The sequence below is a fragment of the Anoplopoma fimbria genome, chromosome 11 (assembly GCF_027596085.1).
Source record: "Anoplopoma fimbria isolate UVic2021 breed Golden Eagle Sablefish chromosome 11, Afim_UVic_2022, whole genome shotgun sequence".
Classification (NCBI taxonomy): Eukaryota; Metazoa; Chordata; class Actinopteri; order Perciformes; family Anoplopomatidae; genus Anoplopoma; species Anoplopoma fimbria.
In genome coordinates, this window is record NC_072459.1 from 14385008 (window position 1) to 14412000 (window position 26993).

The 26993-nt window shown below is 38.8% G+C and overlaps 1 protein-coding gene across 2 annotated transcripts in view; it reads left to right on the forward strand.

The window, feature by feature from the left end:
- The window catches only part of asic2 (acid-sensing (proton-gated) ion channel 2), a 314110-nt gene extending 292715 nt beyond the window's left edge, over positions 1-21395 (forward strand). For both annotated transcript variants that reach the window (XM_054606997.1, XM_054606996.1), the window contains 8 exons: positions 4954-5081; positions 10829-10979; positions 11299-11355; positions 16195-16348; positions 17173-17264; positions 17709-17788; positions 18546-18614; positions 19442-21395. In XM_054606997.1, coding sequence (XP_054462972.1) covers positions 4954-5081; positions 10829-10979; positions 11299-11355; positions 16195-16348; positions 17173-17264; positions 17709-17788; positions 18546-18614; positions 19442-19543 — 833 coding nt within the window. In that variant the 3' untranslated portion in view covers positions 19544-21395. The remainder of the gene's footprint in view (positions 1-4953; positions 5082-10828; positions 10980-11298; positions 11356-16194; positions 16349-17172; positions 17265-17708; positions 17789-18545; positions 18615-19441) is intronic.
- The last annotated feature ends 5598 nt before the right edge of the window (positions 21396-26993 follow it).

Here is a 26993-nt window from a genome sequence, read left to right on the forward strand (position 1 = left end):
AAAGATCATTTGCTTCTGTTTAGAGGCTATTTCTTTCATTTTCAGTCTTCTTGTAAATTGTGAGTTGTCTCTGTGGCTGCACAAACTAAATTTGCACCCTCCAGCGAAATTAGAATGATAATATGTTGTGCAACCTGGGCAAATACAACATCTTAGCTTAATGTGACAGACTCTCTTTTGCAGCCTCAGTGTGTAAGCTGAGATTGGTTTATGTTTAACATAAAAATGTGCCTTATCTAGTTTGATCACAAATATCTGAACTACTAGGTTTAAATGGGGACAATGTATGAACTAAAAGTAGAGAAGCTAAGCATTGTGGAAATGATTTAACGGGAGAGCACTTATCCAGATGTGAAATGCTATAATAAATGGAAATTTGAACATTTCCATGACAACAGGGAAACTCATGGAGATCATGTGATATGATTGAAAAACAAGCTTATAAATGGACCTTGTGGCGAGATTTTCCAAGGTGAAAAACAAACTGTAAAACTCAAGTTTGTGTCAGTCCTTGTTTGTGTCCTCAATGTGTTGCTGTTGAGTAAATAATAATTATTGTAACAATATTTACTTTTATAAAACAATGGATACAACAGATTGGTTAGAGGTAATTAAATACATAAGTAAAAGAATAATAGAGTTATGCTAATCTGTAGGTGGTCTATAGTCATGTGTTATGATATGTTTAGGTCAAACATCTTAGTTTAGCATATTAGCATGCTAACATCAGCTGATTAGCACTGAACACAAAGTACAGCTGAAAACTGGTGGCAATGTCATCCATTTTGAAGGTATCAGGTCATGAAGTATTTAATAAATTATATTTTTTTCGTGATGAAGGTGCTGGGGATCGTCAATGTCTGTACAAAAAGACATTAAGCTGAGATGTAGGAAAATGAAATATAAGATAAAAAACAAAAATAAGTCAGCATTAAGTATAAAACTGTATGCTAGTCAGTGCTTATTGTTATGGATTGTTGGTACTGTAATTTAGTAAACATACACTTATTGAGGACATTTTTTCTTCATACAGTGAAAGCCAGTAAAAATTAACTCATGTCATGCACCAACCAGGATGAATTTACAGATAAGATGTTAATTTGTTTTTTATTTTATTTTAGATATACATACATAAACACTCAAGCATTTCACCGACCCACATTATTGGGCCAGTGGACCGTCAAAAAATCCATAATGTTTTTTACTGGCGCTGTCTGTCTATTGTCATGAGAGCATGTTGCGTTTGTCTCCAGGACTGGGCTCACTAGCCAATAACAACCAAGTTAGATAAACTTGTGCTTACGTCGTAGTCTCCACCATAACCTAATCCCTAACTTTTGTTGCAGCTGTAAAACAGTGGATAATTAGTTTTGAGTGTCACAGCCATCGCAAATAATGTGAATTCGTTATGGTTGCAGTAGATACATATTTTATTAGATAACATATTTTTATATAGGGTGTCCTCTACACAGTGCTCAAGTGTCATGCTTAAGTCCTAAACAAAGTGAGTATTTCACACACTGGATTCAGCTGAAGCTCAAGGTCAGAAATGACAAACATTGTTATCCATTAATCTTGATCATCTTTTGATAGGGAGAGCAGAACTGTCTGGAGCACAAACCAGCACAGCGTGCCCTGATTGTTCTGATCTCTAACGCACACACACATGCACACACACACGCACACACACACACACACACACACACACACACACACACACACACACACACACACACACACACACAGTCTTATTGTTACTTCAAATAAACAAATACAGTGTGCAAACATAAATATGTAATTGTCACTGTCAGTAAAGAGATCATTGTCTTTACACAAGATTTCTTTAAAGAATAGGATCCGTTTATGTTTGTTTCATCATTGATTTGTCTGTACACTGATCACATTTATCTATCTGGTCATCTTGTTTGATTTTGGACTGGAACTAGAGCTGAAAGGAGTCGTTGAAAATAGTTGATAATTAGGTTGGATAATGGAGTCATATTTCAAGCTCATCTGTTGAGAAGATCTGCTTTACATATTGTCGGACAAAACAAAAACCTCAGTGGTCCTCAGTTGTGTTTGTTCTTTTGATGCCTTTTCTTTTTCCTGTGTTATGTCATGGTGTTATTAGTATGAATAACATGTCCATGACATTTTCAAAATCCATTTTCAAATAACATTTTCATATCATTATTGTGGATTACTGTTCATATTGATGAAAGCGAAAAGCTTTTCAAATTCACATTTACTGAGAAAATCTGTTCAGCCTGTTCTCTGTATTTCTTATTTTACCAAGCATTTAATTCAAAGATCTGTCATCAATTCCAATAAATATCAATCCAATATATTTGCACATGGATGTTTGTTTAACAGCAAGCAGTTTGGTTGACAAATGGTTAACACACAGCAGCTGAACAAATAGAATATTGATAGATACTGTTTTGCAACAGGGAATTGTCTGTTGAAACAGTCACCATATTATGTTAGTGCAGCTAATTTGTTTACCAAGAGCAACACAGCTATGTTTACAACAATGTAACAACAGAAAATGGCATCTTAATGAACACGGGCCTATACACAAAGTTTTAATGTTAAAGAATAACATTGATGTTATTTTCTCTTTTTTATCATCAACACATTCCTTATCCAAACACTATAACCAACATTGTTTGCGACTATGCTATTCCATATGCAGTCAAAGCTTGATAGCTTATGCCTCTTATAGAAATCCAATGTTATTCTAATACAATTAAAAACACACTAAAGAGCCAAACTGAGCGTTATATTCCTTTATCACAATAAACAGCTAGTGCAGTTAGTGCCAATCATTTTGTGTTGTGCAGACATTTCTGTGCAGGCTCAGGCATGCAGTTGCTTTTTTACACTGTTAAGTGTTCTTTTTAATGAAGGCATATGTCAGTGTGACAGTGTGGCTCTTTTATGTGTGTTTTATTGTTTTGGGACAACAGATGGTAATTATGTAAAATGGCATGGCTTCTAATTGAGTATTAGTCCAAGAATTATAAGACATATTAACATCATGTGTTTTTTTATTGTACATGCCCTATACTAAAATATATAACGATGTATGATGAAAGGAAGGGTTTAAGTCATCAAATGAAAAATGGGGGCATTCCAATCCACATACTTTTATGTACTTCTAGGGCAGTTGTCCATGGTTTGATCAAGACTCATTGTTGTAATTAAGGAAAAGTGTATTGATGTTTGTTACAAATATATTCTAGCCTGTAGTGTGCTTTCAGATTTCTGGCAACAGTTTATTTATTTATAAATGTTTCCTTTTGTGGGGGGGTTCCTATTCTGTCCACATGCCAATGGCCCAGTCCATAAAGAAATCACCAGTTTAATCAGTAAGTGCGATTAAACACAACCTTATCTAATTTATCTTGGTTTAGAGTGCTTGGCCTGCTTTAGTCTGCTTTGCTTAAGTAGGACCAAATTTGCTGTTTTAAGACCTGAATGAAGCCTAAAAACTTTAGATAAGATGTAGTCAGATTCCAACAAGATAACCAGATGACATAATATCTTCTGCATGGTACCTCCAACACATCATAAAGGACGAGTCACAGAGCTGGACAGAGTAGGATGGGACATAAAGGACATAAAACTTGTCGGCCACATACAAGTACGAGGCCTTCATTACGCAGGACATGATACTATATTTTACAGGACAGAACGGAGACTGCACAGGAAAGGACACAACAATGATTTAACTCCCCATACACACACACAAACACAGAGTCAGCAGTCACAGCCTGTCCTCAGCCTGCATATTTATTCGCTTGTTCTGTTTTTCTGACACACACACACACACACACACAGACAGACAGACAGACAGACAGACAGACAGACAGACAGACAGACAGACAGACAGACAGACAGACAGACAGACAGACAGACAGACAGACACACACACACAGACTCTTATTATCTCTCTCAAACAGCCAATATTTCTTTCATACTCTTTTTCACACACACACACACACACACACACACACACACACACACACACACACACACACACACACACACACACACACACACACACACACACACACACACACACACTTACTGTGCTCTTTGGGAATTGTGGTTGACAAAAAGGTGTGTTGATTGATGAGTGTATCATAGTAATGTGATAATGATATATGTGTGTGGGTCGGTGTGTGTGTGTGTCATCTGTGGTTTCGTGAAGCTGGCCGTGCCGACAGGCTTCAATGTCTGTTGGTTGCAAAGCAATGCGAAGTGTTTGGCTGATCATCTGGCTGATCGTCTGGCAGGGGAAAGCCTTGGCATTCCGGCAGCTCAACATTGAAAGTGAGGACATGGAGAGAGAGAACATTATCGATTTCTACAAAGACTGCTCTCTCTTTTTCCATAAATGCTATGGCTCTCTTTTCGTCCTTGCCCATAAGTGTGTGTGTGTGTGTGTGTGTGTGTGTGTGTGTGTGTGTGTGTGTGTGTGTGTGTGTGTGTGTGTGTGTGTGTGTGTGTGTGTGTGTGTGTGTGTGTGTGTGTGTGTGTGTGTGTGTGTGTGCATACCAGTGCTGTGAATTGCAGGATAAAGGTCCTTTCATCTATGGAGTCAGCACCAAGCCTCCTTCTTCTCACTTGTGTTTGATGTCACGACAAATGTGGAGGAAGGTCTCAGAGAGTTTGTGTTGCAATAAAGAATCTTAAAACCTCATGGCTTTGAGTCGAAAGAGCCGAATTCGCTAAATGTTTCAAACAGGAAATTCTGTTTTTTTTTACTCTGCAGCAGCATCTGTTGAGTATGAACAGCTTTTTTTTTTTTGCTCCTTTATTCCCTGAACAATTTATCTGAACCAGTCAAAAAGCCAAAGACATTTAAGATTTGTTCTGCACATATCGGTTTGTTTATTGCCTGAATAAATCATCTAACCTAGTCTTCCCATCTGTCTTCCTTTCCAGAGGATACAGCCTTCGAGGCAGGTGTGCGTGTGCAGATCCACAGCCAGGCGGAACCCCCGTTTGTTCACGAGCTGGGCTTCGGCGTGGCCCCCGGCTTCCAGACTTTTGTAGCCACACAGGAGCAGAGGGTAGGTGTCCCTCCCTTCCACTTCTACACCGTTAATAGCTTTCTCCTCCTTTTGCTGTTTCACTTATAATCCACATGTTCAGTTTATCACTCAGAGATAATAAAAAAAATAACAATAAAAAACTCTGTGATAAATTGCTTGCAATAACAGGCATGATGGGGTTGTGTGCATGCATGTGTGTAAGTGTGTCTGTGAGTAGCTGCATGTGTGTGCCAATACCCTCTGAATCCTGAATTGGCCTTTGTAGCCTCATGGGCTTTGTTGACTGACAAATGATAACTTCCCCCACTGTCAGTGGCCTTGACCTTGTTGGTAGAAAGGTGCTTCACTCGAAATCAGCCCCACTCAATCATACTGAAGCTTCGTTCCATCACACAAGGCCGACATTAAAGGCAGATATATACAGGCGAAGGTATTGAATGCAAATAAGACTTCACCAGGGTTGTTTTTCCCTCTTTCTCTTTTCTATACCACTGGCTCGAGTTGAACACGTTTCAGTGAAGGTGTTTCTACACTCCCAAGCTGAATAACTCCATATTGTGACTCCTCGCAGTCATGTCAGTTAGCAATCCATATTTTCCGGGTTATTAGTTCTGTCTCCCTTTGTGACTGTTTTTTTCTTTCCCCTTTCTTGCTCCCAAGTTTAAAAAATGAATCGTCTGACTCAACAGTGAGAGCAGATTGCCATTCTCTTAGCAGATAGATTTATTTCAAGACAAATAAATTTCCTCCTCATTTTCTTGACTTCATGGCATATAAATTGTTTTTTTGTTCCTTTGGAAACCACTTTGACTTTGAGGAGGCAGATACAAGCTGTGAACACAATTCAACACCTTTTAAATTAATATGGGGGGACTCAAAAGCAAATAGTTGACTATTTACTCATCCAGATATGCGGACACATTTGCATAAATTTGGAATCTGGGCACCTGGCAAATGTGAGTGTAATATTTTACTAAATAATAGCCACTGAATGCTATGTTACAGGTTACCAGCTAGTTTCTAACTTTGTGGTGCTGCAGTTTGGTGCTGGGCAGGTTGTTCACAGTGGGTTTTTAGAGCTTTTTTACAGCTGCCTGCTGTATGTATAAACCATAAAAACCAAAAACAATGAGCTGAAAGGCGCTATAAATCTTCATAGAAATGAGGGGAACTGCAGAGTTGGGGAATAGTTTTCTGTGGGTTGATCACATTTCATATACCAAAAAGCATATAAAAACATAACACGTTATGTGTTGGTATCACAAATGTATTTATTATAGCCAGCTGAAGTACTTGAGTCAGTTTTTTCCAGTAAGCTGATTTCTTAAACATCATGAGAAAGTGAAACCAGGTTTCTATAAACAAGGTAGACGAGTAGAGAAACCAAATTTCTTGACCATGAAAATAGGTTTCTAAAAAATTGTTTATCTGTGACCAGCAGCTCCATAGCTGACTCCGTGGGTTAGCTATAGGTCAAACATTTCTCAACCCTTTGGCAGCCACAGTTTATGCCTTGGGAGGCTGATATTTAGCATGGAGGTCAAGTGTGTAGGTGGTAAGATGTGTGTTTGTGTTTATAACAGAAACGGAGGTGTGGCTGTGAGCCAGGTCTGCAACAAAAAGGCGCATTCATATACCATGGACAAACTCATGAACCGTTTGTTTGTGCTTCCATCACATTTTTGCTTATCTCTTATTGCTGAAATAAGTTAAATTAAACGCAACATTTTGCTGATTAGGGATTGCAGTAACCCGCTTTACATTGCATGTAAATATGTTCTCAAATGTTGCTTTGGGTAACCTGTTTTTTTCAATTGCTTACCAACACACTGAATGTGAGTGACTGTAATTACATAAAAAGGAGTTCAGTTTGGATTTCAATAACTAAAACAAAATGAAGTTATAAAGTCGTCTCACTACTGTACATCACACTCAGTGTGGTGCTGGAGAGTCACTTCTGCGGTTGGCAGGAAGGAAGCCGAAGAGATCTATCCAGTGAAGTTCGGCCTCCCGGATAATGAGCCTCCAGAGTTTCTGTCATCTTTCAGCCCACTTCTATGACTGGCAGGGGGGAAGGCAGTCCCCCAACTGCCTGCTGCGAAAACAGAGCCCCTATCCGCAAGCCCACACAGTTGGGAATGCAGCAAATTAATCTCCAGCTAATGAATGCACAATTGCATTTTGTAACAGTAAGTCTGGGAAAATACATCCTGCTGCGAGATGTTCCCACCTGTCTTTTTAGGCTTCTTCTTCTATAGAAACCCGGAGGGCACTTTTTAATATGTTCAAAAACAATCCTGATAATGATGATTGTGTAGAGTATCTGGGTCAGAGACTTGGGATGGGGCCTTGTGGAACACATTTCAAAAAGCCCTGGTGATTAGTGGATCTTTGTAATGGATACCAATCAGTCTGCCTGTGAAAATGACTTTGACAAAAACTTTAATTGAGCTAATTTTGGCTATTCATTTTGGGCCTAGATCAAAGCAGCTCAATCAAGTGAGCTGAATGCACAAAGTGCAAAGCCTGTAGCAAGGGTTTGAATGTGTCTTCACACGCAGGCAGGCACTTTTAAATTTCAACCCTCCAGACATAGAAATAGCCCTTCTTTGGGCTTTTGACTGAAGCTAAAAGAGCAGTGTTCCCTTGGTTGAGAAAGCCATTCTTCGGAAGGATTTAAAAAGAAACTCCCCATTATACCATGGCCGCTTTACTAAAGGTTAAATTGATTAGAATTTGGTGGTCAAAGGTCACTGTGACCTCACAAAACAGGTTTTCGGCCATAACTCAAGAATTATATAGCTAATTATGACAAATTTACACAAATGTCTAATAGGATAAAATGATGAAGTGATGACATTTTGGACAGTCATGTATTTAGAATACAACTTCACTGTTTGGGGGAGGCATTGTACACTGTTTTGATGTTGAAGTCCAGCTTAAACCAGCGCTCTGCATTTTCCATTTCAGCTCACCCAACAAGCACTGATACAATGGCCTTATTAAAACCCACTCTTTTCACAAATCCAACTGTTTTAACAATGTCGCCTGCTGACCAACTTGTAAAGCCTAATTAAAGCATAGCTCTGGTAGACCAGGAGAATGGAACATTGATTATTATCACCCTGAGAAGGGCACAGGCCTCGTCTCTTATTAGATAGATCATAATCAGGTCAATGTGTCCCAATTTAGTAAAAAAAAAAAAGTGATATTGAGCACCTTGGATTATCTGATTACAGAGAAATAATCAGATCTCCGATCACCCATAGCTGACTCTAATTAGGCAAGAGGCAAAGAATTACTGAGGTGTGAAGAAGATTTTAAAGGTTAAGCATTGCTCCGAAGCACCTTTCTTTAGTCCCCAATATAATTAATAGGATCTGGATGTTGTTATTCATTGCTTGTACTTGCTTTTCACTTCAGGGAGGACATGTTTAATTATCACAGGAGACATAGTAGCCGTGTCCAGAAATGACTAGAGGCTTTTGGACATGCTAGATTGCTGTTTGGATTGTGTTTTAATTTATTTTCCTAAGTTTTGGTGAAGTGATCTGAAGATCTAAAGCATCAACCTCCCTAAAAGCACAGATACAACATCGCCTGAATGGGGAGGCAGGGTTTCAAATTCTGTCAGTGCTAACAAGCAAACTGCAGCCAAATTCCACCTGGCAGGATGTTGTGTTTTGCCTCTTCCAAAAAAAAAAAAAAAGCTCTTTTGGCAGAGGAAGCCTCAGTTGGGACACATTGTGATGACAATGAAGGGAACTGGGGAACAGAGGGTGATGGGTGATGGATACCGAGTGTGGGCTAGAGCACGCTGCCTGTGTTTTGGAGCAGATGGGCCTCCACACTGCTCGACCCAGTGTCCCTCCTTCTTCATCTGCTGTCCCAGTCCTCACAGCCACAGGAGCAGGAGGAGAACATTTGGAGTTTTTGTTCTCCCATTGCTAGGCAGCATGGGATTTTTCTGACAGAGTCTGGCTATCTGTTGAATTGTTTTCCGCACCGCCTGGTTCATTGTGTGGCTCTTCTGCTGCTCTGTATTGGCTGGTTTTCAAGGACTAAGGAAAGCATTGGGAGGGTGGATGTATGGATCTGTCCACATTATCAATAGATTTTTGAGATGAAAAATTTAAATTGTAGAAAATACTGTGTTGGAAGGAAATCCCAAAAACTTCAATAGTATATATATTTAATTATAAGTATATCTATTTCTGTTTTTACCTCATGATAGAAGTCCTTTAATTTGTTTTCTTGCTTGATGTATACAGTCAAATTAGTTTTATCTTTTGTTTGTTTGTGGTTGCGGGCTGTTGCACCTCTTGTGCATTTAGCAGGCTGTTCAATCCTTTTTTTGGAGAGAGTTTAAGTCAGAACAATCAGACCTAAAGCAAGCTCAATCAACTCGTGGGCAAATGTCTATTTACAGCAAAACCTTGGATTCACTTTTTTAATTGGTTAGTCCATCAATCAATTTTCTGCAGTGTACCTGGGTCCAGATCCTGTTATGAATTAGAATACTAGGAGTTCTATACCATACAGCTGGTATTGACACAAATTGAATATTAATGTCAATACATTCACATACTTTCTAATTGTTTAAAAGTTATGATTTAGTTTAAAATGATAGACCCAAGCGCAGAACACAACAACTAATTTAACAACTAATTTAACTGGTTTATTGAAAAGCACTTAATAAACTAGTACCAGTGATGATGGCTGGTGACAGCGGAGGCAGGGAGGGTGAAGATGAATGTCGGGTCCAGCTGAGCAAGGTGAGCGAGGGTTAAGTTGGACGGGGAAGCAGGCTGGCTGACAAGAAGATGGATGATACTGAGGCACAAGGGAAAAACAGGATTAAGCACAGCAACAAACACACAAGGAGATAATACACTAAAGCAGGAACACAAGTGGCAGCCAGAAACATAAGACTACCACTGTGGCCGACAGGACAATCTGACAAGGGCTGGGAGGAACGCCAGTGTTGAAATACTGCTGGGCTGGTGAGTTGATGTATTTCAGGTGTGTTGCTTGGAGCCGGTGAAACAGCTTGGCAGCAATCAGGGAGCCAGGAGCCGGGAGAGTAAGTGGAGAAGCCACGCCCATGGCATCACTCACGGACACAGACAGGAGAATACTAGTAACATAGTGGAGAGGAGGGCTGCACGGTGGTGTAGTGGTTAGCACTGTCGCCTCACAGCAAGAGGGGCCCGGGTTCAATTCCCGGGCTGGACAACCTTCTGTGTGGAGTTTGCATGTTCTCCCTGTGTCAGCGTGGGTTCTCTCCGGGTTCTCCGGCTTCCTCCCACAGTCCAAAGACATGCAGCTTAGGTGCATTGAAGACTCTAAATTGCCCGTAGGTGTGAATGTGAGTGTGAATGGTTGTTTGTCTCTATATGTCAGCCCTGCGACAGACTGGCGACCTGTCCAGGGTGTACCCTGCCTTCGCCCATTGACAGCTGAGATCGGCTCCAGCACCCCTGCGACCCTTAACTGGATAAGCAGGTTACGGAAAATGGATGGATGGATGGATAGTGGAGAGGGGGACACTGGAAAGTGCTGGAGCAGAGCGATGGCAATGATAAAACCTATTGTCTCTATAGGTTATCCGACATTCTTTGACCAGTATAACTGTGAAAAAGGCATTCAATCGCATTATATGCGGTATTAAGAAAAAGGCTTAAAAACACTGCAGAAACTCTAGTGTGTATGTGTTTTAGAGAAAATCCTTACTAACCCTGCACACCATGTTTTCTCACCTGCAGCTGACCTACCTGCCTCCCCCGTGGGGAGAGTGCGAATCAAAGGCTCTGGAGTCGGGCTTTTTCCAGGTCTACAGTGTAACTGCCTGCAGGATCGACTGTGAAACACGCTACATCGTAGAGAACTGCAACTGCAGGATGGTGCACATGCCTGGTAAGCACCACTGCTGGTCTGAGTTTAGCACAAGAAAAAGGCACATTTGGGGGTTTATTGACCGTGCAAAGAGTAACAGAGTTTTAGCAAGGTTGCAGTATTTTATGTAAGATAAGACTGCATTGGGAGGCCTCACATGGATATCACAAGTCAATACAGGATTAGCTGTTGGCATTAAAAAAAAAACTGGGATTATGTGTCTGGCAGGATAAAGGTGCTGCGCCTCACATATTCTTTCTAGATTCATCATCTTCGTCTTTTAAGCACTTAGTGTAAACACTACCATTGACTAATTCCTCCTCATTTAACCTGTTCTTAGGCGATGCTTCTTACTGCACGCCTGAGCAGTACAAAGACTGCGCCGAGCCTGCACTTGGTAAGTCTGCATATACACAACCTCATGAACATGAGTCATGAAGACAAACACACATGCTGTATTTTCTGGTTTACATATCATTATTTGCTTGGCAATGGATTAGGATTATCGTTTTTCCCTGTTTATACAGAGCTTTTATGCTAAACCTGCTTTAAAGATGAGCAACACCACAGAGAATTTTAAGCTTGATCAGCTCAACTTAAGAGCGACGAAAGTATATCATCATGAATGCCAAAGCACTGTGGTAGGAAACAAGTCTACTTTGGTAACGGGTGATAGCCACCTTTTTACTGTCTGTCCTCTCTGTCCGTCATCATTTAAAAAGGAAATTTCAAAGTCAAGGAATAATTCTATAACACAACTTGCCAAAGCACTTCCAGTACAACATATAAATGGAGGAAAGTGTCTGTGTCACTACTTAACTTTCTGATTTATCAAGAGAACAGGATTCATCTCAATATTTCCCCTTGTGTGTGAAGAGCTCATCAAGTCTGTAACCAACATCAGAGCAGACAATTTAATGGATGGGTGGTCAGATAGATAATGGGTCATATTTCCTTCCTTGAGGTAAATTAAACAGCCTTGTAAGAGGTTTTTTGCAGCCTTTGCGCCATCCTATCACACTCAAGATTTTATATTAACTTTGTCAGTTTTATTTAATGTTGACTCGTCCAGCTGTTTTAAGACATTGAACTGATTCTTTTTATTTTGAGGAAAATTCCCTAATGTCTCAGTGTACTATTTTACCTTTTGCAAAAGACGTACACAGAGAGAGAGAGAGAGAATCATGAAATTCAGATAAGAAGGTTTCTTTGTGATTTTATCCAAATTAGATTCTTGAAAGGTGTTTAAAAGTCAAGGGTTTAGCCTTCCAAAGCAGCGGAATCATGAAGAGAAAGCTGTTTCTTATCTGTTTCCTACTTGATTATTGTGTTAAAAGGTCAAGTAAGGCTACAGCCTGTCCCAGCATGCATTGGGGTGCATGCCGGGCATGTTGCCAGCTTGTTAAAGGACATAAAAGCACATACACATTTTACGGGCCCACGTAAAGGGGTTGGGGCATCCAAATTGAACATAACATACTTCCATAAAGGCAGTTCTGTTCTGTTTTTGAGCGGCGTAGCGCATGCACGCCACCTGGCTACCCAGTGACAGAGACTAGAAATCCAAGCTAAATTAGATGTAAATCTTCCTTGCCACCAAGCTGCAATGACTACTGTAACGTCAAACATCTATGCTGGATGCAGGAAGAACAACAGATTTTGCAGCTGTAAACTGAGCTTTCTCTGGCAATATAACAAGCACTGAGGAATTCAATGCATTTACCTTTAAAACTGATTTGACATCACCATAATAGGTGTGAAATTTTCCCTTCAATTAAGAGTAGTTTCCTTCTTTTCAGTAACACTAACTAAGCAATTAGACTGCAGACCTGTTCAAAGCAATCTCTACTCTCATTGCACATAAACAAAGTGATTGCACAGCGGTAGCCTCCAATTCAGTTGCAAGACAAGTCGATTGTTATAAGTTAAGTTAAGGATGTGACTACAGATCTGAAAGTGTGGGTGCAGCCCACTGTCGCTCTGTATCGGAAAATAAATGAAAGGCTGTGAACTCGGACACAGTGGGGGAACATAATTAATGCATGATTTGTCCTGCAATACATCCTTCTAGTGTTGCCGTGGTGATATCCGACCCTCAACTACAAATAAAACATATTATTTATTATAAATATAAAAAATAAATAATTTTTTGTAATGTGGGCGCACAGACCATTTAAAGGATATATACCGGTACTCACTAGGAAACTTAAGTGGTTGCTGTGGCAAGGCTTTATGATGAAAGAGCCCCACTCAAGATGAATACATTTTCTTGCATAGTAATTAAGGGATTATAGCATGCTTTAACATATTCTAGAGTAAGACCACTCTTGGTCATATTAGCTTCAATCAAGTCAGTGAAAACATAAATAATACACAACTGATAGGTTCATTCTAAGGCTTACTAAGTAGTATCATCCTCAGCTGTTTGCCAGTGGGAGTTACAACAACATCAGAAAAACTTTTCTCCTCCTACGCCAGTCTCTCTGCTCACTCCCACCGCAAGGGGAAAATTATTTCTTGGAAAAGCAGAGACGTTCCATAACAATGTAGCAGGGCAACAAAACTTAGGGAGTCAGTATCAAGGCCGCAGGCTTCCTAACCTTAAGGGCATTCGGTGTATTTCAGCGCCGTGCCATTAACATGTACTCAATACCACACGATACACTGTTGCAGCATGAGACTGCAAGGCTTTGGTGCTCATTCCAGACAGCTCATATTCTCTCTCTTCCCTGTAATTGGCTTCATTTTTTTGAAAAGTATGGCTTTCACAATCCCATCACACACACACACATAGTTTGGATCATTGAATGCAAATTAGTTCTTGTTTTAAAGGCAGTGCCAATTTGCTATTGCCGTCAAATAACATTTCACACAAAAAAGTTTGATTGGGTTTTTCTCACTCTATAACTGTGTCGCTAAAGTTTTGGAGATGGCTCTGAAAGCCCTTTGTGATAGGAGACAGCTGCATCTGTTCGACTCTGAACAACTTGCTTATCTAGTCATTTGTTTTGGAGTTTATCTGAGTCATTAATCACACACAGACAGAAAACACAATTATTTCCAATTATTGTTATAGCTTCCAAAGAGAAGATTCAACCTGCCAAAACTGTCTTAAATTAGTGTTGTTTTTTTAACATTGAGAAAAAACTAAAATGATCATGAAGACATGCATTAGGGTAATTTGATCTTTTAGATTTAAATGTGTGTAAGAGAAAAAGAGAGAGGGTGGTGGACAAAGGTGAGGGGCTTAGAAAAAGAAATCAATCATTTGAATGCACGAGGCCTTGCTCCTGTGTATCCAATAATGTCTCATTTGAATAAAAATGAGAGACCACAGAGAAGCCATATTAAATTTCCTCCTGCAATTACGTGACTGTGTGGTCTCACCGGCTATTAGTACACCGTAGGGGAAAGCTGCCTGGTTCTCTGTGATCTGCGGGTCTGCCACAGAGCTGCCGCAGTGAGAAATAATTCTGATGATACTAACTTCTTCTTTCTAGAATTAGGGTTTTTCGATTTTTAAATCCATTTAAGAATTTTTCGGTAGAGAGAGACGACTCATTAGATTTCTATTAAATCCGTGCAACTTCATAAATTCAGCTTAGGAAAGTGATTTATGGGGAGTGTGAGCATCCTCAGTGCTGGAGAGGCTTCTGATGGAGCTATATTTGAAAAGCCTGTGTCGCTTAACATTACAGTCACTGTGAGAGAGTTGGTGTTGGCTGTTGGCTTTACATGTAATCATCCAATGCATTTTAGTTGAGTTTTTTTCTCTCTCTCTAAACTGCCAAAGCAGAACCGTGAATATAGCCTGGCATTTCTGCATCAGGACTTAGTCTCTGTCAGGTTGAAGGCTGTTTTCACGGATGCTGCTTGAGGGTGTGTTTGTATTTGCTGCTTTATATATTGTGACTTTGCCAGTGACATTGACTTATACTGTCGTTCAGGCTTTTATGGAGTAAACATCCGCCTGACTTAAGGCGCAGTATGAAGGGGGCCATGTGTGCAATTGTGTATTCTAATTGTATGTATGTGTTTTCATAATCTGAAATCAGTTTCCAGAAACGGTGGTCAGATTTCTGAGGCTGAGGCTGAGGCCTGAGGCTGTAAATACAAAGCTTCACACGCTTCAGATCTGTTTAGTTAAATATTTATCCACCGTGATAAAGCATTGACGTACAGCTGACACTAACACACAGATTTGTCTAATTAAAAGTAATTGGCTGTGGTCATAACATAATGTCATTTCACATTAATAAGGTTTGAAGTTCACTGTAGTCTTGTTGAGATACCAAAAAAATAGATAAATGGTAAAAAGAACATCATGAAAAAACATTGAACTCTAAATTACTCAATCATTTTAAGCTTTGATAAATATTTTTATTTTCCGCTGCAGGTCATGATTACTTTCATTATCAATTTATGTTTTGATAATTTTCCCCAAATAATGAATGGTCATTTTGTCTATAAAATGTCAGAAAATACAGAGTGCAAGTTCTAAAAATTGATTGTTTTCCTTATATATTCAATTTCCAATTATAAAAAAAACTCACAAATCCTCACATTTGAGGAGCTGAAGCCGGCAAACATTTGGCATTTTTCTATCCATCAATGGTTAAAAAAGATGTAAATATTGAGAAGCTTAAAGTGAGTTTACAGTGACCTTAATGTATTATTAAGTAAATTGATTTAGACTATTTTATAAGATATAGCAACTTGTGATGTTTGTCTGTCACTTAATCATTTGGCACCTGTTGATTTTATCAAATTTGATATTTTGCATATCTTAGAGTTTTAATAACATATATGTTTTGTGTTCAGTGTGCTCGTTTTTTCAGGACATATTAGAATGATTTAGAGATTGTTTGATTTGTGCAGATGACTCTCCTCTTTCATTGCATTTTATTAATATACTAGTGACTAGCTGAGTCTGGGCAGAAGTTCTCCAAATAGAAGGGAAGACTTCAGTCTGCCAGTTGGATATAACATAGGGGTGGAGGCCTTAGTTAAACTGGCAAAATATTTAACGGTCACAATGCTAACCGGATATTGTCTGCCTTTAAAGTGGAAATCTCAATATATCTTGGACTATATAAGGAAAAGTCTCAATTTCTGTCTAAAAGAGATTTTTTCCTTGTGTTCATCATCCTCAACCCATCCTCCCAAATCTCATTCCATTTTAACCCCTCCGATATAACGCCTTTCCCCTTTCCATCGCTCCTCCCCATGCGTGAAGCTAAACTGTCAGCTGTGGAGAGCAGTAACTGCATGTGCAGGACACCATGCAACATGACCCGCTACAACAAAGAGCTGTCCATGGTCAAAATCCCCAGCAAGACCTCGGCCCGCTACCTGCAGAAGAAGTTCAACAGGTCGGAGAAGTACATCACGTAAGTAGCAAGTAACAAAGTTCTAAACCACCAAAGGATGCATTGATACTGCTTGTAATGCGAGGATGAAAAATAGAACTCCCCATATGCTAAAAGCATAGAATTAATATAAAAATAGCTTAACTTTAAACCTACTTATTGAACCAAAACATGGCCACACTCCTGGAACACTCATTCACAGATAAGAACTTGATTAATATTTTTGGGGTGTTAATTAATGACTAATCAAGGAGCTCCTACAATCCCTCTTGTTAATGACAGATAACCAAAAATGTTGTCCAATTTAAGAACAATCCTAATTCCCAAAGATATGCAGGTCAGTAAAAGACAAATCACACATTTCATGAGTGTTCTAATTATTTGTGATGTTTTACAATGAAATAAAAAGGAAACAAATTAAAAAACAATGGTGAATGTCCTTTAATGAGTGCAGCTGATCATTATTGTGGCGTTTTATTACCACATTCATTGTCAATACACCATTCACACTTACACCAACCCGTGACTTAGAGTCTCCACTACCTGATGTGAGGGACAGCTGGGCATCCAGAGGAAACACTTTAAATGGGAGAAAGATTCAAACTCGCCACGGAGAGGATCTGAGCCTCTTTGCTGCCCACATTGTGTCCTATAGCACTTTTAATGATGAATTTAAAGAACTGGAATCTCTGTGAAAAGCTGAGCTTCTGCACATTTCATCCTCCCACACAGTGGTTGTGTTGCCTGGCTGCTCAGCCTTGTAGAAAATGGATGGACTGTTGCTTGCCAAGTGATCTTCTGGTGCTGGATTCTTCAGGACTAATGCCTAATTTTCCTTATTGCAGAGACAACATCTTAGTGTTGGATGTGTTCTTTGAGGCTTTGAACTATGAGACCATCGAGCAAAAGAAAGCTTACGAGGTGGCAGGCTTGCTGGGTAAGTTTTACTCAATGTTAACTTTATTTTACCAAAACTGGAACCTGTCACATTAGCCACAGTAATGCTGCTAGATGAGATCATTTAAAGATGTCTGATTGGATGGTCATGGTGTGTGTGACGAATCATTAATAACATTTCTCTGTGACATACTGGCAGAGAGATACATTTTTACTTTATTGCATTTGCTAATTTTTTTTTTTTTGTGTTTTGCTGTAAATTCGTTCAGTATTAACCAAGTAATTAACTAAAGCAGTGATATTTGGAAATCTTGTGGGAGTAAAGCAAACATAGACCCCCATAAATTGACTTAAACTTGACAAGTGCAAATAAACGATCGAGTTTAGGATCTGTTTCTTTAGGCCGGATTCAGGATTAACGCTGTATACCTATAACCTATTCTATTTCTCTTTGTGTAACTGTGGCTGTGGCCTTCGTCTACAGGTGATATTGGAGGCCAGATGGGTCTGTTCATTGGAGCCAGCATCCTGACCATCCTAGAGCTGTTTGACTATGCTTATGAGGTTGGTCTTAAAATGCTGTTTTTACACTTGTTTTCTGTCGAAATATCTAATTACACCCACACCCGCTTCTCTACACTTGGTGCATTAACTTTGATAGCTCTCGTTTTTTGTTTTTCAAGTAAAGAGCTAGAGCATCCGTTGACCATGAAGGCTGACAACAGAAGCAATGTCACTGAGACAAAAAGCAGATTTGATACAAAGAGCTAGATTTACTTCAGAGCCGGCCTGAGATGAAGGAATGTGTGCTGGTGCCTTTTTCATTACGTTTGCTCTACTATGTGGCTCTCTTTAGAGCTTCTTTTGCTGCCTTCAGCTGCACAGGGTTCTGGCAAGCACATAATAGTCTTTGTCTCCCCGAGGGTTTGGAAATACAGAGGAAAAGTAATTTCAATTATTTATTTTCTTTAATGGCCATAATAGAGTAATGGGGATAAGAAACCCTCATGTCGCTGACATAAGCAGCTCTAAAGATACATTTAACAGTTTGCATGCTCAAATAATTGTGATAGTGTATTTTTTGCCATATGCAACCAAATTACTTTTTCTTCTTTGAAGTCAAATGTTCCTATATATATATATATATATAAATGAAGAGAGCTTCTGTTATAGCAGCTCTCTTCATTTATTATTTATATATATATATATATATATATATATATATATATATATATATATATATATATATATAGGAACATTTGACTTCAAAGAAGAAAAAGACTAAGTGATGCTTTTCTGACTTTTATTTCCCAATCTGCAGGTGGTGAAAGACAGACTATTGGATTTACTGAGCAGAGAGGAGGAGGAGGAGAGTCATGGAGAGGATGTGGTAAGAGTGGCCTTTGACCCCACACTTGTCAATTTTCCTCCCAGAGTGCCGTGTTGAGGGTAATTTCACGCACTCTGACCATGCATATCAAACCTTGCCCTATCGTTATTCCTCCACACAAGCACGTCAGATAGCACCCTAACAAATCTAAGACTGTATTCAGACCGACAGTAGCATGCCAATTTTGCATGCTCCTTTGAAGGAGTTCTCAGAGAATCCAAACAGCGGGGTGGACTCTTTTGGGAGCAGGTTGTGGTGGCGTTTGCATGGTGGTATCTGCTGGGTATGAGTAGGAAGTGCCATGTTATAATTAAAAGAATATCAACGGACATTACTATTCAGCTGTTTGCAAAGGAACATTAAGTAAGCCACTGATGGTCAGAGGCAGCACTCTGCACCCTCCTGAATAAGCATAAATAAATAAAAACACCTGCTGTGCCATAATTTGATAATTTCTTGACTACTAGAGAGGCAGAGAGTCTAACATACAGGACGTTACTGTATCAAATTAAAGCATATTAGCAGAGTATAAACTCCTCCAGTACAAAACTCGATGGTAAAACACATCTTTTGAATAAAACGCGTTAACTTATTGTCCCTTTAACGACCAATCTATTCTGACTTGTTTGTGCTGGCATGATGCCGGCTAGTTATCGTGTTAGCGTTTTAGTGTCTAGCTCTCCAGCCCAAAAAGTATGGCAATTAGCTCAACAAGTAGTCACCTGCTCACCAGAAACACTTATTTCACAGGGATGACCAAATGAACGTTGCTTCGCCACTCTCTAGTCTGAACGAGCACTAAGACTCTTTCAATCTTTTTTCCCCAGAGTTCCTGTGACCCAGTGGCAAACCACTCAGAGTCCATCAGCCACACTGTGACAGTCCCCCTGCAGACAACGCTGGGCACCCTGGAGGAGATTGCCTGCTGAGGCCCTCCCCCCTTGTCCCTCAGAGCCACACACATCCAAAGGCTGCCTCCACTTGGTGGCGCCACATCCTCTGTTAGGGCATCCTGCAGGTCCCTAACAGGGGAGGAGAGGACAAGAACAGGGATTGGCCTAAGGACAGCGCTGCACTGTGTCAAACCGCCTTGTCTGAGGCACAAATGGGGATTAAAGAGCTGTCGGCTGGACTTATTGGCCCTCTCTGTCAGCCTGCACTATACTGTGGTGGGATGATGGCCTCCATTGTTCCAGACCTGCAGTGGGGTCTGTGTCTCCACATACACTCACACAGAAAATCAAAGACTGGGTGGGACAGCTACCCATAAAGGGGGCTCACCCCCTGTGCAGCATATCTATGTAACAAACACATTAATATGTCGCTCACTGCCAAATGAACTGTACAAACCTGGTTTTGAACTGCATGCGTCAATCTATCTTGCTCTCTTTGCTGATGCATACGCTGGACTGCAGTGTTGCTTAGCTGTACATGTGTGCCATTTGTCTTTCTCTATCTTCAGGACAGGCCGGTGACAAAGGCCCAGATGAGATATCAAACTTCGAATGTACAGATTGAACATATGGTTGTTTGAAATCATAGTTCAGATGAGACTATACCTTCGGAAATCTATTCTTAAGAGCAATTTATAATTTCTAAGTAAATTGGCTTGAAGGGGAAGGTGGTTGATGATGTATGAGCATTCTTGAGTGAAAAAAAAAATTGAATCACTGAAAATAGTGAAATTTGAATATTTTCTGCATTTTGCATATTTCTTTCACAAGAATGTTTCAGTTTAGTCAGTTTACTAAAAGGCATGTTTGCTATGTGATTTCAGGGGTGGTAAGTTGTTCCCTACAGACATCTTTAAGGGATGTCATACTCCTACTGTTCATTTATATGGATTAATTACTGGCTTCTAGCGGCTGCGCCTCTACCGCGCACACAGCTAAGAGGTAGAATCTGAATTGATTTGCCTGCCAGACAGCCATGTACAAAACACTGCTACAAATGAATATGCCCAGACTGTTGTCAAACCATTATTTTATCAAGAGAATGTCATTTCAGACAGGTATTACCACTTCAACAAAGGTGGCATCATTTTGTCTTTCACAAAAAAAATGATAACAAAGCACCATGAGGAGGGTTCAGTTATATGTGTTTTTTAAATGCAGGGTCTGCTGTGACGTGGTGTGATATATCAGTGTTTTCTTTCTCATAAAAACGGGTAACACGCATTTATACCTGAATCAGATTTAATCTAAAAGAAATTCAGTAAAACATTCACTCCAGGTGCAGAAGTGACTCCATATTCGTCACATTTTTTTCATAATGTTACTCTTTAGGTGAGAATGTTATGTAACAGGCAGTAGCATTTTAAGGGGAAGTTGAATGTCATGCTAACCACGAAGGACACACCTTTGTATGAGCACCAGGCTTCCTTTCCAATACAGGTCTCTCTGATCTTTCAGTCTCCTCGGAAACAAAAGTTACATATACGGCTTCACACCAAAAGCTTGTGTGAGACAAGTGGAAGATTTAGTGTATATGAGTCCACGATCATCCTAGCTTGGTCTCTGTCATCATGGTAATGTACAATACAGGTAGGAATGAATTCAAGTGCTTTGTGAGATTATTTGAATTATGATTTCCCATCTGTGGCTCAACCTGCTGTCTGTGTGTACTATCTTATGTAGTGGCTTCAGACGGACTGCCGGTCTGCAGGGTTGTGAGACAAACCTGTCTCACTTCTCTTGGTGGTAACGACACTGGCTGATTCTTCGCTCTACTTTGGCTTCAATTGTTATCGCAGGACAGCGTTTTCTCATTTTGTGATGCAGCATTCAGTGTGTGTTTTTAATGTGAAACAATTAAATTAAAAAGTTGTTTTGCAGTGATGGCGTCATGTTGTGGCAAGGCTGAACAAGGCAAGTTTATATGTATTGCACCTTTAAAAAAGAAGACAATTAACACTGCTTCAAAAGGCAATATAATAAGACTAAGAGTCTACAGCTATGCAAGCAGCTCTGTGAGGCTGCCCTTAATACTAACAGTATTACATGTAGCAAGAAACATATTTACCATGTTCACCATCTTAGTATCATGTGTCAGCATGCCATCATTTTTTGTACTTGACACTAACCCCCAAAAATAAGGTGAGACTGATATAAATTTAATCAGTTTATTTTTAAGTGTATTTTTTTATTTGTTAATTAGTATTTTGTCAATAACTAAAACCTCATAAAGGTGCTTGATAAAAAGTCAGGCGATTACCAAAGTTATTATACTGTTTTGAGTCTCCAGGAGGATACTCAAACATGCAAAATGTCAATGTCATGATGTTGCAATTTGATTCTTACAAAATGCAGTGGTAAATTGAATACTTTTAAGCCTAAATTTAGAAGAACCAAGAGTCTGAGTTAGTTTGTAGCCCTGCAGTCTTGCTTATTTAAAGTGTTATTTCTTGGGAGATTTGGAGAGTGGCCTGTGAACTGACACAGTGACATTCTCAACTGTACAGAGAATTCATAAAAAATCAAATGTAGCTTGGCAAGGTGCAATTTCCCTCTGACATCCATGCTACATGCAGTTAATATTGGCTGAAGTTTTCCACCATTCCGCCTCAAATGATTACAGCAGCTTGGACAACGTAGGGGGTCACGCCACAGCAGCGGAAAAATCAGCTTGAAACCTGATTTAACATGCTGGTCAGGTTTTATCAAGCTATGCATTTTTAAAGAGAGTCCAACAGCAGCAGTGAACTCAGAGAGTGCTATTTCTGTCCTTCCTCCTTGGCTACACATTTATTTCATTAATTCACCTCTAGCTCAGAAAAGCACAAATCATACTCTGCCAGGTGGTCCATGATAAGATTTTAGATTCATTACTTTGTTATATATATATATGTGTATATATATATATATATATATATATATATATATATATATATATATATATATATACATATAATATTTTTTTTCAAAAGGCTGTATGAGTTCATCTGTAATGTAATTATATATAATGACATCTGGCAGAAGCTCTAGTGGGTTTGTTTTCAAAAAAAACATGAATCCATGAAATTACTTACTCTGCAGTTTACTAATGAACTCATTGGCAACACCTGCCTTTGTTAGCTTCAGATCACAAAGAAAGAAAGGAAGCAGATGGATAATGGCCTGATTTATGACATATTATCACTGTTTTCACGTAAAATATCCCCACAAATATAGGAGGTTAGGTAATACTTTTTTGTTCTTAAGAAAATGTATAAAGCAAAGATAAAGCATTTGTATACATACATCTCCTCAAATTGTCCTGCAATCATTTATAGAGGTCAAAATTTGTCAGATGTTAAAAGAGATTATTTCCTGTACTCTTAAGAACTCTGAACTCTCAATCTTAAATTGTCAAAAAACATTTTCCTTTCTGTTAATATGCTTAGTATTTAAATGTCTAATATCTTTCCAAAACATTTATCTTGTGTTGTACGTTTTAACAGTTGATTCCTGTGAGTTGATTGTCAAGTTACTCGCTAGTCAAGTGAGTCATTAGTTACTTGGTAGTCTTGTGTTGTTAGTCAATTAAGTTATTTCCAACTACTTTTCCTAAACCTAACTAAGTACTTTTGTTGTCTAAACCTAAACTTCCAACACAATACACGTTACGAGCATATATTGACATGCCGTCCCTGACACTTCCAATACTGACACTAGAGGGGTACGCAGAGCATCATAGTTTGAAGCTTTGGAGCACTGACCAAGCTGCGGTATTTGATGCATCGGGGTGAGAATGTATTGGTTTTAACACACTGGGTACCCCTTTAAGTGTCATTTTTGAGAGTGTAGGGTAGTCCCATAGACTACAGCATATGGTAAACATTTTCAATTCAAACAAAACTACTTGGTTAGGTTCAGGAACAGATCATGGTTTGTGCAAAAAGTATATCTCTGATACATAATTTAAGTTAAGTACGTAAATTAAGTATCACATGAACATTTAATTGTTTGATGAGCTGGGAGTGAGAACGCCCTGTTCTTTCTTATAGAGATGTAAAAATGTGAAGAAACGTAGGAAATGTCTTCATATGGACTTTTGGTTTAGTTTAACTTTGGAGTAACAGCTTCATTTATTCTTTTTACCAAAGAAAGATTTTACCAAAAAAAGATCCCTTGGTTTTGGTTTATTTATATTAATATTCTACACATCACCAGAGACTCTCATGTGGCAGCTGTGCAGGCTCAGTTCAGCCTCAGTTCATTTAGCAGATATTTAAGGGGGGGTTAAGGGGAAATATCCTGCAGATTTTACAACAGAAGGGCAAAGAAGCACATTAAACATTTACTGGTTTTCTTGGTTCAAAGTTCATGTGTCAATCAGTTCCATTCCTTCCTGCCTGAACAGATCGTTCTATTCTTGTATGCGGTGGTGCAACAGCAACATGATAAAACCTATATACATTTGTTAGTGGTATTTTCTCTTTAAAGGCTTTCTAGTTTGGGTGTGCTGTTATTCATATATCTTGAGTTTTTAACAATGTTTTTAATATTAACCACAGTTGCTGCATTATGGGTTTCTTCTCTCATATCTCAATGAGTTCCCTCCATGAAGACAGACAGCATCTTCATCAGTAAAAGAACAGAACATCTAGCTGGATTTGAAGTCAGTTTGATTTAATCTTCACAACATTTGCCGTTAATCAGGCATCACAAGCTTGTAACTCTTCAGTCATGTCAGAGAGAGAAACACAGTTAGTAAGAAGATTAAAGAGAACATCGGAAATAATTGGAGCTTGAACAAAGAGAACGTTGAACATTGAGAGTAAGAAAGTCGCTGGAGAGCTGAATGAAGAAAATACAGAACATGTGAGGGAGAACGACTTAATCAGCGACTTCATTTCATCTTTTTCACCAGTTGTGCCAGTTATTGACAAAGTGGATTTTTCATTTAATTCTCCATCCTCCAATACAGTCCTACAGAAGCTATTTCCAACCTTATATCTGGAAAACCTTCACCCCCAGTCAGTAACACTGAGGACAGTGCAGTTAACCTTCACATCTATTATTAATGTCCCTGCAAATTTAATCTCACAAAATTGGTGACAAAATCGAATTCTCAACTCCAAACAGACACCAAAGGTGAAGAGCTGTTGACTTCATCTTTCTGAATATGATCTGTGTAAGCACTGACAGATTATATTACTAAATTAAACATAGTTTGCTCCTCTAATGAATAGGTGAAAAGGTTCCCTTAAAATACTCTTGCCAGTCACATTATAAGACAAGTTATTTGAAACTATGAGATACACAAAACTTCCTCAATCTTGCCAGCGCTAACAAAAAGGCTGTGATTCATTCGTCAAATTTAAATGAAATTTAAATTTAAATGAAATTTAAATTTGACGAATGAATCTTGCAAATTGCAAATCCCTGAACAATCACTGTCACGATGGATGAGCAGATGTGTGTTATTCTGTGTGTGCTTGCTCCTCAGTAAAATGTTTTGTGATAGATAACACTTCCTGCGGGGGAAGATCCGGGCCCAAGCAATGAAACTAAGGCCATGAGGGAAACCTTTAAAGGGGAGCCTTTACTATTGCAGTCATTTGTTCTCCAGCTCATCCATCACTGAGAAAATCTACTTGGTGTAAGTTACATTTTGAAAAAAGTCATCCAGGGATATTACTGTGTGGCCCTGATGCTGTATAGTACCTACGAGGCAGCATAGATTAGATTAGATTGGTTGATAGTGGAGAAGCGGACTGTGGCTGTGTGTTAGCATGACCAGATGTTGAGTTCTTATTCAATAATAAGTCATCCTTATCAGTATCCCTCTTGAGAAATAGGTAGCTTTTTATATCTCACAGAGAAAAAGTGAGTAAACAAGTGAAGTGTGACATGGCTCTCAGTTCCTTGAGGCAATTAGAATTAGGAGGTTAACATTATCATAACAAAACTATTTTGGGGTGAAAACATCTTTAACACCATCTCCTGTCAACATATCTGCTCCAAACTGGGCTGCCTCATGTTCTGCTTGTGCCATCTAGAGGTTCTATAGTAGCTCACTCAATTTTCCCCTGTCTCCTCTATATAATAAACAGAAATGTCTTTTGTAAACTAATCTTAAACGTGTTCCAGATTGATTTTCGGTTATTGTATATGGACAAAGTGGTTATGCAGACACCCAAATATCCCCCTTCATTAGCCCATGATTCCGGGATGGGTTAAATGCATCTCTAATGCTTAATTATTATTATTATTATTATTATTATTATTATTATTATTATTATTATTATTATTATTATTATTATTATTATTACTAAATCTATGTGCTGCCATAACTTCCTCCTCTCTTTGACGTGTGCTGGTTCCTGTCTGAGACAGGAAACATGTCACCTGTGTGGGGGCATACCATTTTAATCCATTGCTGGAATGGGTGAACCTGCCACTGGCAATAAAACCAAATATAGAGAAAAACAATTCTATCAAGAAATTAAATAGAGAGGTAACCAATGATTGAAAATACATTTGATGTCTATAACAGAGAGACACAAATGCCTCTCATAATTAATATCCAAAATATGATTTTTTTTTATGATGAAAATCACAAGATTATTACTTTACATTTCCTTAATTGGAACTGGAACCCCTGGACCAAAACCTCAGAATAGTATAAAGCTGTAAGCAATGCTTTTGTTCATATTATGGATTTGCAAGTGCTTTACTGTAACATTTTAGGACTAACTGGAAGTTAAAGCCCTCTGTATTATACATACACATTTCAAGATGTGTTAAACATGACCTTTTGGTGTAAACTGCAATGCTCTGAACAGGTTGTTTTATTGTTTTATGTTATCTGTTACACTATTGAAGTAAGGTGAAACTTCCAAATGAAATGTAAAAAAAATAGTAGATGAATTGATTTATATTGTAAACTTTTCAATGTAATTATATATAATGACATCTGGCAGAAGCTCTAGTGGTTTTTTAGAAAAAAACATGAATCCATGAAATTACTTACTCTGCAGTTTACTAATGAACTCATTGGCAACACCTGCCTTTGTTAGCTTCAGATCACAAAGAAAGAAAGGAAGCAGATGGATAATGGCCTGATTTATGACATATTATCACTGTTTTCACGTAAAATATCCCCACAAATATAGGAGGTTAGGTAATACTTTTTTGTACTTAAGAAAATGTATAAAGCAAAGATAAAGCATTTGTATACATACATCTCCTCAAATTGTCCTGCAATCAGTCTTGCAACCATTTATAGAGGTCAAAATTTGTCAGATGTTAAAAGAGATTATTTCCTGTACTCTTAAGAACTCTGAACTCTCAATCTTAAATTGTCAAAAAACATTTGACAACGATTGATTTTTATCTCGACCACATAATTCAAACAGGAAAATGAGAGAGAAGTTCAGTCTTCAATCTTGAAGGT